The sequence below is a fragment of the Marmota flaviventris genome, chromosome 19 (genome assembly GCF_047511675.1).
Source record: "Marmota flaviventris isolate mMarFla1 chromosome 19, mMarFla1.hap1, whole genome shotgun sequence".
NCBI classification, from domain to species: Eukaryota; Metazoa; Chordata; class Mammalia; order Rodentia; family Sciuridae; genus Marmota; species Marmota flaviventris.
In genome coordinates this window covers 23204613-23223315 of record NC_092516.1, presented here as the reverse complement: position 1 = coordinate 23223315, position 18703 = coordinate 23204613, and the positions used below count along the sequence as shown (strand labels likewise).

Sequence of the window (18703 nt, the reverse complement as noted above, 5' to 3'; positions counted from 1 at the left end):
CCTGAGGACCCAGGGAGCAAGGCGGAAAGGACCACCCACCAGGGCCTAAAGCCAAAGGAAGATTATGCTTCCCATGAACGACCCAGGAGGCGATCATCCGCAATCTGAGGGAAAAATGAAGAACCAGATTGTCAATGGAGATTGAAACAAAGAAACACTGCCCCAAATTCTAGGAACTGCAACCAAGTGTGCATTCTCAGTACCTCCGCAAACTTACATTTAAAACTGCTGAGCAAGCCAGGCGCAGCAGTGCACGCCTGTAATATCAGCGGCTCGAGAGGCTGAGGAAGGAGGATACTGAGTTCAAAGCCAGCCTCAGCAACTTAGCAAGGCCCTAAGCAACTCAGTGAGACCCTGTCTCTAAATAAAATGCAAAATAGGACTGGGCCTTCAGTACATGAATAGATTAAAAATGTGGCATATATACACAATGAAATATTACTCAGCAATAAAAGAGAGCAAAATCATGACATCTGCAGGTAAATGGATGGTGTTGGAGAAGAAATGCTAAGTGAAGTTAGCCAATTCCACAAAAACAAATGGCAAATGTTTTCTCCAATATAAGGTGACTGACCCATAGTGGGGTAGGGAGCGGCAGCATGGGAGGAATTGGCAAATTCTAGATAGGGCAGAGGGGTGGGAGGGGAAGGGAGGGAGCAGGGGGGTAGCAATGATGGAGGAATGTGATGGACATCGTTATGTAAAGTACATATATGAAGACATGAATTGGTGTGAACATACTTTATATACAGAGATATGAAAAACTGTATTCTATATGTGTAATAAGAATTGTGATGCATTCCACTGTCATGTATTTAAAAAATAAAAGCAGTTACAAAAAAATAGGGCTGGGGATGTGGCTCAGTGGTAGAGTACCCCTGGGTTCAATCCCCAGCTCCCCCCCAAAAAAGGTATAGAACTGCTGAGCCACATAAGACATGGAAAGCATGGATTTCTTTCCTTTTTAAACAGCTAGAAGGGCAAACAGCAGAACACTCTGATTTCAGAATTCATTCAGCAGTTTCTCAGATGCTTTGAGAGCAAGCCTCAGTCACCTTGAATCTCTGGCACAGAGAGACTTGCAGACAAATAAGGCCAATGGAGAGAGAGTGTCTGGGTGAAGCAGAAGCCATCAGGGCTGGTTACTCGTGGCACCCACAGTCTCTAGGGGCCATGTTCACAGGGCTTGATCATAAACCTTGCTCATAAGCCAAGCACTGCTGTTGACTTGAGGACTGGAACTAAGTCCAACTGAATAAGTAATCTCTGGTGTAGAATTAGCATTTAAAAGACTACCAAGGAAAACTTTAGGTCCGCTCTTCGATTCCTACACTATGTTGTTAATGCTACTAGCATAAAAATCATGCTCTAATTTATTAGTTATTTAACTCTCTCATTCCCGAGATACACAATATTCTATACAATTCTACTTTTAGGTTTAAAAATGTGCAAATTACAGGACAAAGAAATCTCATAAACCACAATGCCAAGATGAGCCAACTGTACATAGATGCTAAAACTCAAAGTACAGAATTCTGGTCCCAGCCAGGACTGAACAACAGAGGATTTACTATTCCACTGGAAACACCAAAAAGTGGGCAAAATATAAGAACCACAGTTTTTAGGATATGAAACATTAGGCAACAAAAGTCAGTGACTCCAGAGACAAGCACAGTTGCTCTCAGGAGCCAGCCTGAGTGAGGCGGGTACAATCCCCAGCACTAACGGAAAAGAAGGAAATCAAGGAAACAGGCAGCAGATTTAGGATACCCTCTCTCTGGGTTGGGGTGCAGCCCGGGACAGAGCCCACACTTAGCATACATGAAGCCCGGGAGTGATCCTCCACCATTAAAAAAGAAAAGAATTTCTTCAGGAAGAATGGAAAAGATATCAGACAGATCACAGACCTAAAGAGTATGGTATCTATATGAGTAAAATTAAAAAATTCTTTTTTCAGAATATTTAATTCAGTCTTTTTTCTTTCTCTCTCTTTTTTTTTTTTCAAATACTTTGTTAGGTGCTAGTGGACCTTTATTTATTTATATGTGGTGCTGAGAATCGAACCCAGTGCCTCACACATGCTAGGCAAGCACTCTACCCATGAGCCACACCCCAGCCCCTCTTTATTTTTCTTGATGGGTGATACTGGGGATCAAGCCCAAGGACTCACACGCAATGGGCAAATGCTCTGCCACTGAGCACACTCCCAACTCAAGAGTCTTTCAAATTATGTAAATCCTTCATAGATAAGCAACAGCTTGAACGCAATACGATGTCATGTGAAATGGAGAGCACAATGACCACTGCACAGAGGTCCGGAAGGGAGACAGAGCTCACTGTGGTAAGGGCACCCCACACACCAAATGGGTGACACAGCGAAATATTCTTTAACCACAATACTTGGACCAGAAATGTTCTGGATTTCATATTTTTTTAGATTTTGGAATATTTTCATGTACATTGATACGTCAGGGATGAGATCCAAGTGTAAAAATGAAACTTGTGCATGTTTGGTAAACACCTTGCACACACAGCCTGAGGGTAATCTACACAGCACTGTAAGTGCCCCTGCCTTTGGACGGAGACCCATCACTGGTCAGGTGTGGTTTCCCATTTGTGGCACCACACAGGTGGCTCAAAATGTTTCAGACTTTGCATTTCAAACTTTCAGATTATGGTGCTCAACCTTTACCGTCAAGGACACACCAATGTGATAAAAAGGTATGGTGTCCAACCTTGAGCAACCACCAAATGACAAAGTGCTAAAGCTGACAAGCCGACAGGTGCGAGACACACAGGTCACAAGGAAACAATCTAAAAAAAATTGGAAAACAGAAAAAGGAAGTTCAAGAACAGGAAAGCAGAACACAAACAGCACAACAGCAGTTGTAATCTACCACAAAACGCCTAAGTGGAAATAGTCTAGTGTAATAAAATTATTTAAATCATATAAATATTGGCCTGCACCCTCTCCCAGACTGATGGTCCCCTGAAGGAGATGCTGTCTCCTGTTTCTCTGCGTTACCAGAACTGCCACATCAAAGGCCCTTCATAGATATGAGGGATGCAAAGGACAGGGAGGAAGGTCAATCTCTAGACTCCCAATTCATTACTCTTCTTCTACAAGAAACCATGGTTATAAGTCAACAAGGTATGAACGCAAAACCCCAACTGTGACCCTTCTACCAAAAACACTTCTCACTAGCTCAATGCCGTACCACATGACCCTCCCTTAACACCAGTGGCTGGTGAGGAAGTCCATGTGCACACGTGAGCCACTGACAGTGCGAACACTGCCCAGAGAAGTGCCGCTCCCCGCCACCAGCACAATAGTGAGCCCTAGAAACAAGGGCTGCCCCGGCAGCTCCTCACGACCAGGTGCTGAGCTGACCAGAAGGAGGCTGTGTCCTCCCCCTTGGTGAGCCCTGCTTTGTGCCCCCTCCCCTGGGCATCAAGCTGGGTGCTTGAGCATAGCCTGTGACAGCCCCGGGGTTCCACCTTGCTTGGTAAGGGCCTCACGGAGAACAGGCGTGAGCATGGCTCTCCCTTCACCGCCTTCCTTCTTCCCTCTGCTCCCGAACAGACCTTTCTCTTCCTGCTGCTCCTCTTCTCTCTGTTGAAAGTAAAAAGAATGAAATCCAGTGCAGTGGACAGACCATCGCAGACCAGGAGGGCTCAGTCAGCAGAAGGCCCCCGCAGCCTGGCCGGACCTGCGGCACTAGGAGGCCACATCCAGTCAGAGGAGCATCCACACACCAGGTCCTGGCTCCAGAAATATGCGCTCCCACCACACAAGCCACCAGGGCACCTGACACACTCTGCCTGAGTCTGGCAAGCTGCTTGCTGACTCTGAAAGTCAACTTCCTCACATGAAATATGAAAAAGTAAGTACCCCTAAAGCAGGGACGCACAGGAAAGTGAGGGGAACACCACGGGGCTCACTGGGCTCAGTAAAGGACAGCGCCAGTGACCCACTTCCTCCAGCCATGCCCCACCTGCCCAGTTACCACCCAGTCATTGCAAGGTAGGAAGGACAGACTGGTTAGAGTCTGGCAAGCCAGGTGTGTCACACTCCGGCAGTCCTGCAAGAATCCTAGGGAGACAGCTCACACCTAAACCACAACAGGACATAGGTCAGATTGTTCCATTAAGGAGGAGGATAAATTTGATTGCTAGATATATGTGGGAATCACCTGATCTGTCCATTAATAAGGTACACTTTCCCTTTCTAATTAGAAAATAATCTGAGAGGGATTCTACTCATCCAGTTACTTCTATCATTTCCAGGAGGTTATTCTTTGGGATGACATTTGGAAATATATATTTATGGGTCTGGGGTTGTGGCTCAGCGGTAGAGCACAAGCCCAGCATGCGCGAGGCCCTGGGTTCGATCCTCAACACCACATAAAAATAAATAAACAAACAAAGGTATTGTGTAAAAAAAACTTGCTTTTAAAAAAAAAAAGAAATATATGTTTATATCTGTTCTGCAAAGACCTTTTGCCCAAATCCTTGCTTAAATCAATTATTTACTGGAGACTGAAAACAGGTAATTTTTCGACTCCATCATGCATTCTGTATCATCTAGAAACCTCCACACCGCTCCTGTGAGTCGCACAAGGATTGATATTTTAGACTGGATGTAACACAACCCTTAGTTCATTGATCTTTTTGAATCTCAAATTTCTCAAACTTGGCCTAAGGGGAACCCTCAAGTTGTTTCCCATATCCCTCTGGCAGTGTCCACCAGTGTTTGGTGATTAGTTGTTCAACGAGCTGTTTCAGGGTTCATCTACTGCGCCCTGAAGTGGGGACAGTCTAGGCAGGACCCTGCCCTAAGCACGGGCGTGTAACACCAACCCAGGTAGTTTGTGTAGAACTGAACTGAGCTGCAAGAGTTGATTGTGAACATAAAAATCTTTTCCGAGAACACAGCTAGAAAATACTATTTATATGCACACATACACACACACCCACCTGAACACGTTCAAACCATGTTTGCAGATATACAATAAATAGCTGTTGTTAAAATCCCAAGTCCATCTCAGCCTCCACTGCAAACCCTACATGGCCTGGAAATCACACTGATTCACATGGACCCATCCCATCACCTCCCCAGGTGCTCAGCAGTGTCCCAGGGGTGGGCAGAGCGGTTTGTTTGGAACAGTGCCTGATAGGCTATTTGCCAACAGGCTGCACTGCACCACCTGGTCAGATGCGGTCTGTACTGGTGACACTGCATCTTCACAGCAAAGCACAAGCCTGAATCAACAGATCCTGGGTTGGTACCCCTGTGACTCTGAAGCAACGCCCTAGCCATTCTGGACTCGCGTCTGCAAGGTACAAGTACTGGACAGGTGGGGGTGCTGTCCCACTCTGGAACTGTGCTACTTGGTAGATGATAAACACAGGCCAGTGTGGTTTTCACCTGCCCTTCCCTTGCCGTGGGTGCACTTGAGCATCTCTTCCTACCTTCGAATCTGCTGGCAGAACTTCTGAGAATTGCCTACTTATTTCTGGTAAGGTCAGTCCTTCTTATTACTACTTCTGCCAAGGTTTTCCTAACAATTCTTGCATGTTCGTTGGTGCACTGAATTTATGTGTAATTTAAAAGAAACAACATCTTTACCCTACCTAAAACAAGGTATGTCTTTCTCTTTATCAAGTCCACTTTGATACTTTCATGAATATATTAAGCTTTAAAATACAGGCTTAGGGTGTTTCTTTCTAAATCAAGTCCTAGGTGATTATATTTTTATGTGGCTATTTTATATGCAGCATTTCTTTCACAACAGGTTCTCATGGGCTATAACATAGAAATACAAAGCTTATTAACTCTTTCACGTTACATCCTGCTGCCTTACTGAACTGTCACTTGATTTTGTATAGGTTTTTCCCTGGTTTTCTCAGATTTTAAAAGCTTTCCATCTCCTTTGTTCCAAGGCTTACAGATCTGATGTATTTGCAGTTTACTCTCATTTTTCAAAACTTACACTAGTCTTTAGGTTTGTATATATTATTTAAATTGCAGATGATTAGAATCCACATAAACCCTAATAGGTTACACACTCTCACCCACCCCTAAGCACTCCCAGCCCATTCCAGCACTTTCCGTCTTCCTAGAGCCCCCCAAGCTGATATCAAGGCTGCAGCCCAGGCTGCCAGACGAGAGCCCAGCACCTCTTGGCCTGTACAGAACATAGCAGACTTTAGCAGAGTCCACACAAACCCTCAGACAGCGAGGCCCACCCAATCCACCGTCCACCTTCTCCTCTGTCCTCCTCCCACCCCCCGCTTATCCTCCTAGGAGTCTATTTTTACAGGGCCGGGAAGAAACAAGTTCCACAAAACTCCTGCATGCGGCAAAAAAAAAATTGTCAAACTATCAAGACAGAAACCAGAGAACGGAGGCTCTCACTGTGAGCTCTGATGGACCACGTGAAAAACAGAACACTGGAGATCAGCTGCCGGCAGGATCAGTGAGCACTTCCCAAAAGAACAATACCTTTTCTTTATTCACGAGATCCATCACTTTTCCAAGATCCTCAACATCAACAATAGAATTCCGGCCCTGATGTTCGCCAGCACCATACTCTTCCTCACTGCTGCTCTCACAAGGCTCTTCCTCCTGGAAGAGAAATACTTTGTTTAAGAAGAGGTAAGGGGGACTGGGGCTGGGGCTCAACAGCAGAGCGCTTGCCTGGCACATGGGAGGCCCTGGGTTCAATCCTCAGCACCACATATAAATAAATAAAATGAAGGTAATGTGTCCAACTACTCTTTTTTTTAAAAAATAAATATTTTTTTAAAAAAAGAGGTAAAGAGGTAAGGGATACACTGTTCAAAATAACAGGCAATTTCTCTCACACTCCCTCCAATGATAATATCACCATCTTTAAATTATTATTTTTTAAAAAAATCCTGTCTTTGGCATCAGACTGAGTCCTGTAAAGGACACCACACAAGAACAACTGATGGCCCACCTGCCCTCCCACACGACCAGGGTGAGCAGCAGCGGGTGAGACGGCAGCTGGACGTGGGCTGGCTGGTGCTGGGGAGCTGGCCAGCAACACATAAGCCCCGGATTCCATCCCCGGCACCACCAATGCAAGCCAAAGAAAGTAGAGGGAACGTGGCACCACTACAAGGAAACCTTTGTTGATAGGATTCGAATCCCCAGTAGCCCCAAAAAGAAAAAAGAAACACGCTGAGCACCTACTGTGCGCCCAGCACACAGTGCTCTCCACATGCTCTGAACAGATGCATGGAATTCACACCGACTCAGGCCTCCTACCAGTGAGGAGAGGGAGGCTGAAGAGGCTCGTGAGGGGCAAGCACAGGCACAGCCTCACCCCTTTCTCCAGGGAGATGTGAAGGCAGAATGCAGGATGAACAGGTGCTAGGAAATGAAGTAAACAGCAGGTACTCTATAACTCAAGGACCATTTTAAAGCTGGAAGAAACTAGGCTGCCAACCTTTGTGTGCTGGTCAGAATGCTCCAGACCACAGCAGAGACACCACAGTCACGTGGCACAAAACAGCTCTTCTGCCAAGTGGCTCCACATTCAGTCCCAGGTGATGCTGCCATGGGCACCCTCAATGCCTCCCATTTAAAACCAAGCCTGACACTGCAGAAGCAGCATGTGGCCGGCTCACTGGTCTGCCTTCTGTGTTGTCAATAAAGGGACAGGCAGTCATCTTTGCCTTTCTTCCATGTGACAAAACACAGCCAGGCACCACAAAATGACAGCCAATAGCAGACCATACACAATGGTGTCCCAGGAGATCATCACTCCTACTGAGGTCACTGCCTTCTTAGTTTACGTGTTCTATGGTGCCTGTACGACAAGGAACCACGTTCCTCAGATCCTGTGCTCTGGCAGAGCAGCACTGGGCTAGGAGCTGTACCTGAAGGGAGGGTCAGGAACTGAGTCGAGTGCCCGCCTATAACACGCGCAGCTCAGTGGTCAAGTGCCTACCTATAACATGAGCTGCTCGGTGGTCCAGTGCCTGCCTATAACACGAACAGCTCAGTAGTGGAGTGCCCACCTATAACACGAGCAGTTCAGTGGTCGAGTGCCTATAAGTTGAGCTCCCTGAGTTCCAGCTCCAGCACCCACAGGGGGAAAAGACATCTTCAACTCACCTCTCCCCAACTTCAACAGAAAAACTTCTTCAGGTAAAGGCCACCTCATCTCCCAGTTCATGCACAAACTCTCAAGAATGCAGACAAGAGTGGCATCTGTGACACACTTGCTAACAACTCATCATTCTGCCAGCTCTGGTACAGTGCTTCCCAGCCACCATTGGAACACACAGACCCACATGCACGCTGTCCCGCTGCAGTTATCCGGGGTGATGAAGATCAGTACTGCCCATGACCCCACGTTCCTCTCTCTCTCCTGTCCAGTGGATTTCAGAATCTTAGACACAAGCAAGACACCGGGGATCTCCTCATCCATCCCTCATCTTATCCTAAACCATAGGTCAGTGAACACTTTCTGTAAAGGTCCAACAGAAACATTTCTGGACTTCAGGATGTGCACGCTCCATCCAAGCCAGCAGCTGTGCCACTCTTTTAACACTAAAGCTGCTACACAAAAATGTAGGAATCACCGTGAGGCTGGGATTGTGGCTCAGTGGTGGAGCGCTTGCCTAGCATGCACAGGGCACTGGGTTCCACCCTCAGCACCACATAAATGTAAAATAAAGATATTGTGTCCACCTAAAACTTAAGAATAAATTAAAAAAAAAAAAAAGGAACCACCATGGCTATGTTACCCGAGGCTTTTAAAAAAATAAAAATAAAAAAATCTGGTAGTAGACACTCCTCTATATATTCTTAAAAGCCTCAGAGTTTCAAGCAGAAATTATTAGGCCAAGAATTTACTACCTCCCAAGGGAACCCAGGTCATTGCCACATAAAAATTGAATCACACCCACCATTAACTTGGCTCTGCGACCTTGGGAAAGCTTAAAAGTTCTCTTCCATGAACAGTAAACACAGTTCATGTGAGGCATGAGAGCTAGAAAACATATTAACACATTCCCCTCCTCTTCAAAGGCTCTGATCCAGTTAAAGCACCACAAGGACACACACTATGAAGTGGTAAAGCTTTAAGGAAAGAACCCGGGAATACAGAACCACACAGTTTGGCTCGGAATCCATGAGCGGCGGCCTGAACAAGATGGCGCCTGGGCCAGATGTTAGGGATGATAAACTGGCCTGGCCAGGGAAGACAAGTGAAAAGCTGTTAGAGGTGAACAGGGGGAGTGCTGTGGTAGATATGAGATGTCCCCCAAAAGCTCATGTGTAAGACAAGCAGGAATGTTCGGGGTGAGAGCTGTAACCTAGTCTAGTCAGTGGATTAATACACACATTGACATGAATTAACTGGGTGGTGACTGTGGGCAGGCTGGGTCACTGGGGGTGCCTCTGGGTCCCTGGCAAGTGGAGCTCTCTCTGCTCCCTTGGCCACAGCCTGACTCTTCCCCCCTCCATGCCCTTCCACCTGGTGTCCTGCCTCACCTCAGGCTCAGAGCTGCAAGGCTGGCCAACTATGGACCGAAACTCTGACACTGACCAAATGAACTTTTCCTCCTCTCCGTTATTCTTGTCACATCTTCTGGACATAGAAACAAAAAACTTAACTAAAAGAGGGAGGAAGGTGTGCTCAGACCACATGGATCTTACACATCCTGGAAGAAGAGGAAGCTTCTAAAATGATTTAAACAGAGAAATAACAGATTTGCACTGCAGTCTGGGAACACAGAAGATAATCTAAAGGAGACAGGACCATGGACAGGAATAACCAGGAAGAAAGCACTGCAGTACTCTACGAAGAGAAGATGCTGGCCTGAGTCAGAGAGGAACAGGAGAACAGAAGACTGGGTATTCAAACTCACCTGGGGTGCAGCACAAACTCAGACCACCAAGGAGACCAGTGTGACTGGACTGGTCAGGAAGGCACAGAACAGCAGGATGAGAGTGAGGCAACTCCCAAGTCAGATCAGGTGCTGCGGTCAGGCAAGGAATGGCGGCTCTGATTAACACAGCACTAGGAGATCAGGTAAAGCTTCTGAGTTCTACTTTTAAGACGACCCTAAGTGTTGGTAAAGAACAAATGGGAAGAAGACAGGAAGGAGAGAAGACCTCTGACAGTCTAGTCAAGAAATGTGGCTTGCACTTGCAGGTGAGCAGTAGCGATGGAGGGAAATGGATGGATGTGAGCAAGAGTGGGTCAGAAGTCACTATGACCACAGGCCAACTGAGCCAGCACCCAGCCCAACCTCAACACGATCACTTTCACATCATCTACGGCTGCTTTTCTGATCAACGGCAGAGTGACAGTGCACACCACATGGCACACTAAGCTGAGAACACCAGTTGGTCCTCTACAAAGGTTTGCTGACCCTTGTTTTACACAGAGACAACCCGACTCTCTCAGAAATTAAATACAGAATGAAGGAAAGGCAGGAGTCAAGCAGGGCTCTTAGGCTTCCTTTTAAAGCAACTGAGAGAGTGTTTTGTCTGCTGAGAGAGCAAACACTAGGACGGAACAGACAGGAAGCATGGAAATGAAAGCTCCGTGCTGGACCTGTGCAGTGTGAGTGTCTTAGACAGGTGAGCACAACTTCTAGTGAGGAACAGCACATGCAAGAACAGCATTCAGGACAGCCCTAAGAGATGACACAGATGTGGGATGACAGGTCTGCAGACTGCGTCTGAGCCCTAACACTGTACGACACCACCTGGGAGAGATTGTCTGCAAACTGTGGCTACAGACTGTGTCTGAGCCCTGAGACTCCACGACACCACCTGGGACAGACTGTCTGCAGACTGTGTCTCAGCCCTAACACTGCATGACACCACCTGGGAGAGATTGTCGAGGAGGACACCCAGCACCCAGCCCTGGGTCATTCCCACACTCAGAGAATGGATGGAGGAAGACGGCCTCCAGTAAAACGGGAAGAAAACCCTGAGGACCACACAATGAAAATCGAGAAGAGAGGGATTCCAAGGAGGGCCTCTGCCAAATGCTGCCGGACTCCAGTAAAATGACGAAGGATGATTACCAAGAGGGCGAGAAGGCCGCGTCAATGGGTGAGAGCCAGCCACAGGGCAGATCACACACCTCAAACCAGTGTCCATAAAAAACACTCACTCTGAATAACATGGTATTTTTTAGACACAATTTCAAACGCACCACTGAGTTGACAAAAATATGAGAAATCCAGATACCACACATGAACCACACAGGGAATCCCAGAAGGTAAGGGAGGAGCTGAGACTGGGCTGAACTTTGGAGACGCTGACAGCTACTCAGGACGCAGACAGAGAAGAGTCAGGACTCACTGCAGGGAGGCCAATGAAGACCAGAGCCAAAATCCACAATTGAGAGGCCAAACCCTTCACACCAATTAGAAATAAATTACGAAACCAAATCCTTAACAGAGAAAGAATCTGATTTCCACAGTTAATACATCAGAATGTCCAAAAGTTCTACTTTTAAACAACAAAAAAATTATAAATTAAAAAAAAAAAACAAGGCCCCTTTACAGAGGACATTAACAGAAACTCTCTGCTATGTTTGAATGTGTTTTCTCAAAAACGTCTGTGCTGAAAACTTGATTCAGATGCAACCCTGTTGGGAGGCGGGACCTTTGGGGTATTCAGATCAATGCCACTACAAAAAGACTGTGAGAATGGACTCACTCTGTCCCCTTCCACCTTCTACCACTACGGGTCAGCAAGAAGGCCTTCACTAGACCCCACATACCAGCTTGATTTTGGACCTTCCAGTCTCCAGAACTGTTGGAGAACTTCTGTTTCTAATAAATTACCCAGTCTCAAGTACTCTGTTACAGTACCAAAAAACAGACAGACATTGTCCCTGAGGAAGCACAGATTGAATTTTATTAAGACTTAAAGTCAACTTGTCTTAATATGCTCAAAGAGATAAAAGACGTAAGAACAATGTTTTAACAAATAGAGAATAGTAACGCAAACATAGAAACTATTCAAACAAAACAAATTCCTGAGCTGAAAAGTACAAAACTTGAACTGAAAAATTCACTGGAATGTTTCAGTAAGAGATATGAACAAACAAAAGAATCCGCAAATGTGAGGACAGATCAGCTGAAACAGAGCCTAAGACACCTGTAGGGTGCCATCAAGAGAACAAACACACATGTCAGGGAGTCCCAGAAGAAAGGGAATAGAAAGACAAAGAATATATAGAGAAATAAACATTGAAAACTTACCAAATTTGAAAAAAGACAGGAGTCTAGACATCCAAAAAGCTCAACAATTGCCAAGAAAGGAATCAAAATAACATGCCAGAAAAAAAATTAAATAAACACAAATGAAGGGGTTGGGGATAGAGCTGAGTTGGCAGAATGCTTGCCTAGCATGTACAAGGCCCTGGGTTCAATCCGCAGCACCACAAAAAATTTTTTTTAATTAAAAAAAAACACTACAAAAGAAGGCAATAATGGAAAAGAATGAGAAACAAAAATATGTAACACACAGAAAACGTGAAAAATGACAGAAGTGTTTCCTTACAAGTAATTACTTAAAATGAAAATGAATTAAACCCTCCAGTTAAAAAGCAAAAATACCCAGAATGCAAGGAGAAAAAAGGAAAACAAAAAAGGCATGAACCAACTCTATGTTATGTGCAAGAGACCAGCTTCAGTTCCACAGACACAAAAGGTTAAGAGTGAGAAAAACGGAAAAAATAAAATCTATGCAAATATTGACCAAAAGAGATGGGAGGTGACTATCAGACAAAGTCAAATACAAGAAACGAAGGCCACTGTACATTAACAAGAGTTGATAACTAATTCCATCAGGAACACCTAACAATCATTCACACAGATGCTTCATCTCATAAGAAGACCCAAAACAGATGAAGCAAAACTTGGCAGAACTGACAAGAGAAACACACAGCTTTACCACAGCTGGAAACATTAACACCGCACTTTCAATAGTAGCCAGAAGAACCAGCAGGTTAATAAGATGCAGCGCTGGGAGGCACTCGATGCCCGAGAGCACCCAGTCCTGAGTTCCTTCCTTCTCAGCACTGCAGACCACCAGGGACAGTGACACAGGAAAAAGGACAGAGGCTGTGCAGCACTGTGCGGCAGGGAACCACACACACAGAACTGCCACCCACAGAGAGCAGGCCACACACTCCCAGTTCACATGGGACTCTCCAGGCAGATCTCGTATCAGACCAAAACACAAGTCTCGATAAAATTCTGAATTCTGAAGTATTCTGTGTATCTTCTCTGATCACTAGAGATAGAATTCAAGGGCATTTCAAGAGATAAAATACCTAGGGGAAAAAATTAACCAAGGAGGTGAAAGGCTTATACACTGAAAATTCAAAACACTGCTGAAAGAAGTTAAAGGCTCCCTAAATAAATGGAAAATACCCTGTGTTCATGGACTGAAACACAAATTACTCAGATGACAGCCTGCCCAACATAAATTACAAATTCAACTCAATCTCTTTCAAAATCCCAACAACCTGTTTTTCAGAACTGGATAAAGTTGATCTCTGAATTCATATGCAATTGCAAGCAGCTCCAAACAGCCTCCAAAAACAATGCTGCCTGCCTAGCAGTTCCCAGTTTCCAATCACACTGCAGCTCAGTCATCGATACAGTGTGGCCAAGTTTCCCTTGTGACTGAGAAGAGTGAAAAGAAAACCTAGCAAGATCAGCAGAGTAGAGCAAGTGGACCAGGAGAGGGAGGAGGGAAGAGAAGGGAAGGCCTGGTGAAGGAGACTGAGCAGAAGTCATGTGCAGGTGCCAACACGGCACGACAGACCTCACAAAGCATGACCATAAGGCACCAGCAAGGAAATAAACAGCAAGAACCTCAAGAAAGGAAGTCTATCAAATGGAGAATTTGCAAATTGCAATTCTGATAGGTGTGTCTTCCCAGGATAAAATCAAAACTCTTACACACTCAACAACAAAAAGACAAATGACCCAATTATAAAGTGGGTAAAGAGTTGAATGCACATTTCTCAAAGGAAGTCACAGAAGTCACATAAGTGACGATAAGCACATGAAAGAAGCTCAACATCCACAGTCACAAGGGAAACGCAAGCCCAAACCACAGCAGGCGTCCCTGCACACCAACTTGGAGGGCAGGTGAAAAGTGGGAAGGTGGAAAACAAGTGTCGGGAGACGTGAGAACTCACTCTCCCACGCTGCCAGGGGACATGTGGAATGGGCACCAGCTCTGTAGGTCACGCGGCAGCACTGCCAGCCGGGCGCCTCCTGTGGACACACCAACGGAACTGAAGGCGTGTGGACGAAGGCTGGCGGCAGCAAGGTTCACCACACTCAAAGGCAGGAACAGGCCCACGGCCAGCACACAGAGGCCGAGGAGGCGTGGCACAGGCCAGGCACACGCTCACTGAGTACTGACCATAGGAACGGAGACAGTCCACACAGGTGATCCTGGGGAAGGCAAGTGGAGGAGCCAGACACAAAGGTCCCACACTGCACGACCACACTTACATGACTCCCCAGGTCACACGGTCCACAGACAGAAAGCAGACAGGGCAAACTGGGGGAAGCAGGGGGGACTACCTGAGGGCAAAGGGTTTTCTTTAAGATGATAAAAAAGTTCTGGAACCAGATGTAAGTGGCAGTCATCCACAACTGTGAATACACCTAACACTTTTCAACTGTTTACTTTAAAAAGGTTATTTTTATGTTACATGAAATCTACTTCAATAAAAAGGTTTAGAGTGAATTTGCGGTGGCGCACATCTGTAATCCCCACAACTGGGGAGGCTGAGGCAGGAGGATTGCGAGTTCAAAGCCAGCCTCAGCAACAACAAGGTGCTAACAAGCAGCTCAGTGAGACCCTGTCTCTAAATAAAATATAAATAGGGCTGGGGGTGTGGCTCAGAGGTCGAGTACCCCTGAGTTCAATCCCTGGTACCAAAAAAAAAAAAAAAAAACATGAACTGAAGGAAGGATAAGCAAATTCAAGCAAAAAGACTAGCTGGAAAAAAAGGCAGATAAATGGGAGGTGGGGCGGAGGCTCAGCGGAAGCGCTTGCCTGGCATGTGCGAGGCACTGGGTTCGATTCTCAGCACCGCATGTAAATAAATATACACAATAAAGGCCCTTAAAAAAAAAAAGAAGCTCTTTTTCAAAAAAAAGGCAGATAAATGGATCAGTGACTGAAGACGGGCAATAAGGGAAAATTTGCTTTTTTATGTTGCTTAAACACTAATGCTTCCAGAGTATGTTTGCTTATTTACAGGCACAACCTAGGAGAGAGAGAGAGAGAGGAAGATGCAGGAAGAAGAGATGCAATATACAAAGGAACCAAGTCCCTGACCCCACAGCACAGACCAGACACTTGACTTCTGAACCAGGAAAGAGGGCAAAGGTGGCACAGGGTAGGAAGACCTCACCGGGTTCCTTCCCCTCTGGTGGTTCCACAAGAGACATGGAAGAAGTGGTGGGGGAAAGGAGCTGTGCAATGACTTCTAGGAGGGTGAGGAGAACTCGCAGGGGAAGGGAGGGAGCCTGGTGGGTGCGTGGCTGAGCCTGTGGCCATGATATGCAGGGCATGGGAAAGGCACAAGCTAGCTTGCAGTGCGGCCAACAGTGAGGCAAGTGAGGGTGCTCACCAGAGCATGAAGTCCAAAGGAGGCCCACAGAGAGAGAGAAGCAAGCCGTTCCCACTCTCCAACAAAAATGGCTGAGAGCAAATGGGGTCAAGAGACTTTAACGTAGGAGCCCTGGCATGAGGCACAAGTACGGGTCACAGGAACCTGGATTACAGAGCTGACTACAGAAGGGAGAAACCAAGGCTGTGGAGGTATGAAGGCTGCCACTGCTGAGCCAGGGAGCTGGGGCCACTCACGCCACAACTTGGCCAAGAAGAGCGAAGGCAAGCAGGGTCAGGGTCTTGAGTGGCTTCTGAACGTCACAAGTGACCAGGTGGCCAAAAGAAACAGCTGTGGAGAGGACAGCACAGACACAGCCTGTAGACATGAGTGTCAAAGAGACACTCAGAAACGTTCAGAAAGTGAGGGAAGAAACAGGTGAATCCAGTGGGACTTGCAACCTCTGCTTAGGTGACAATGGAATCATTTATGTCGCAAGGAACATGATCTGAGGAATAAGACGGGTGGGACAATCTGACTTCTCTGAGACTCCGTTTGCTAACCTGCAAGATGTGTTAAGACTCTACCTATCTCAAGCAATGTGGCGATGGAAGGGGAGATACAGGAAAGATCCAGGTCTACAGGCTAAATACAGCACGAGTGGGAGACTTTCCTTCCAGCCAGAAGCCCATGAACTGGTTCCGGGGGCAGAGGTGACGTTCGCATTTCCAGACGTGGAGGGAAGCAGTGAGCGATGGCTGGCCACATACCTCAGTGTCCCTGGGCTGCTGGGCAGCCAGGGCGTGAGGCTCTGGCTCCTCATCCTCTGTGCCATGCTGCTTGGATTCGCACTTGCCTCTCCTGCAGTTGCCCCCACAGGACATCTCTCCTTTCTGAAGAGTCTGCAACCGGGAAATGAACCTGGTTTTCCAGGCTCTGAAGTCGGCCTCGATGCTGCCATGTTTGCTTCTAACTGCATCACAGTCCCCATCTCCTCGGGCCAGCACACGACGAGCACCAAGCATCCAGAGCCACTTATCAACATTCTTGCCAACCTGCAAGAACAGAGAGATGAGCCAGAAGGCATGTGGGAGTCTAAAGGCCCTCAGACTGCTCTCCAGAGCCCAGGTCTGCACGGGGCTCTCGCCAGGGGCTGCTGAGGCACAGGGAACTGCAAGCCCTCAAAGGCTACTCTCAACCCAGCCAGGCTGCACTTTAGGTAATATTCTAATTCTCTGCGAGAAATTTTTTTTTTTGACAAAGAAACAAACAAACCCTGTCAGTGGACAAAGTGTTAATAACAAAAATGAAATTAAAACTGCTGCTCTAAATCATGGTCAGAACAAAACACTCATTAGCAAAGCAAATGAGTTCCCAAAATGTAACAAAGCCTGTGGGGCCAAAGCCCAGTTAGTAATAAAGTACAAAGAGAATCAATTTGGCAAGACTCATATCTCACAAACTCCCTATGATCTGAAACAGTTAAGCTGAGGCACAGGGGTCAGCTTAGGTTGCCAAGGGGCAAGGCTACATGAATATTTACATACACGAACTTTCTCATTCTTAGTCTAATGCCTTTGAAAATACAAGGGAAAATCTACACTGTGATACGATGAAAGAAAACCAGGACTAAAGCAAGCTGAGTGCCCAGCACCACACACTCTACCCACCACAGACCAGCCAAGGGCCCTGAGGGACAGCCACCCAGGAGCTCTGGTGACCCTGCAGAACATGAAAAGCCAGAGGCTCTGTGGCTTGATTTCTTTAAGTACAATGAGCAGGATACAAATAAAAAGGAACCAAGTTAACTTCATTTCAAAAAAGACCCAAGAAAATAAAACAAAAAAAACTTAATATTTTACTACAAAAAAGATAGTGAATGTTTATTCTCTATTTTCCTTTAACAATTAATGAGTTCACCTGTTTTAAGAGTTAGCTTGGGCAACAAACATGATTCAACAACAGAACAGGGAGCTGAGAAAGTCCAAAGACTCAACAATCTTCACCTACATAGCCTCCAGGGAGCCGGTAGCTCGGCTTGACGGCCCTCAGTCTACCCCAGACACCAGAAGGTGTGAGATACACTGTATTCAACAAAAATTTATTGACAGCCTTCTACACATCAAGGTGTGGTCAGGGGACAAGCGCCACCACAAAGAATAACTCAAGAAATTTACTGTAAATACCAAAGTTTGTAGATTATGTCACGTACACATACACATGTATGAGTTATTGCTGTCCCTGTTTAAAATGAAAAAATAATTTGTACCCGTAATTTAACACAGACCCACCTTGTTGAAGTGGCTTGCGTAGGCAGAATTCCCCAGGCCAAACACAGCGTATCTCATACCCTTCAGGTAAGTTCTGCCAAATCGAAAATCACTGGACGCCTCTTGTAACCATTTGCAGAACCACTCTGCACTCTCCGTGGGTCTGCCATCAGTATACGTCGCAACCAGGAAGGCACAGACGCTCTTACTAGCGATCTAACCAAGACAGAGAACTTAGAAGGACACTGAAGGAAAACTTATCTAAGAATATTCAAGATACAAACAATCTCAATGAAGAAGACCCTTTGCTAAAAGGCTGGCACTCCTGTCACCTAAGGATAAGGGGCACGTTCATAGACACTACTTATTTTCCAAAGGACCCCTTGCCAGGAACAACACCCCACCTGGCTCCAACCCGTCTCCTGGCTGCTTCTCCACGCTCTATCCTACTTCTAGACTATAAGTTCCTATCATCTTTTTTTGTCATATTGGAAACAAAATCCCAGGCAGTCAGGAAAAAAATACAGAAAGGTCTCCTAAAACTACTTGAAAAAGTCATACAACATAACTCCTCACAACCTGGGTTCCGTCCCCAGCACCTGAAACACAACTTTTTTTTTTTTTGTACTGAGCATTGAACCCAGAGGCATTTAACCACTGAGCTATATCCCCAGTCGATTTTTCGTTTCAATTTTGAAACAGTCTCACTAAGTTGCTTAGGGCTTCGCTAATTGCTAAGGCTGGCCTTGAACTTGCAGACCTCCTGCCTCAGCCTCCTGAGTCACT

At 46.1% G+C, this 18703-nt stretch overlaps 1 protein-coding gene across 4 annotated transcripts in view; it reads right to left on the bottom strand.

The window, feature by feature from the left end:
• Positions 1-18703, bottom strand: part of LOC114103055 (S-adenosyl-L-methionine-dependent tRNA 4-demethylwyosine synthase TYW1-like) — a 112778-nt gene that overhangs the window by 87679 nt on the left and 6396 nt on the right. For 2 of the 4 annotated variants that reach the window (XM_027948638.2, XM_027948637.2), the window contains exons 5-8: positions 17939-18133; positions 16418-16702; positions 6506-6628; positions 3499-3613 (exon numbers count right to left, since the gene is read on the bottom strand). In XM_027948638.2, the coding sequence (XP_027804439.2) occupies positions 3499-3613; positions 6506-6628; positions 16418-16702; positions 17939-18133 (718 nt within the window). The remainder of the gene's footprint in view (positions 1-3498; positions 3614-6505; positions 6629-16417; positions 16703-17938; positions 18134-18703) is intronic. The other 2 variants (XM_071605338.1, XM_027948639.2) reach the window with 2 other exon arrangements.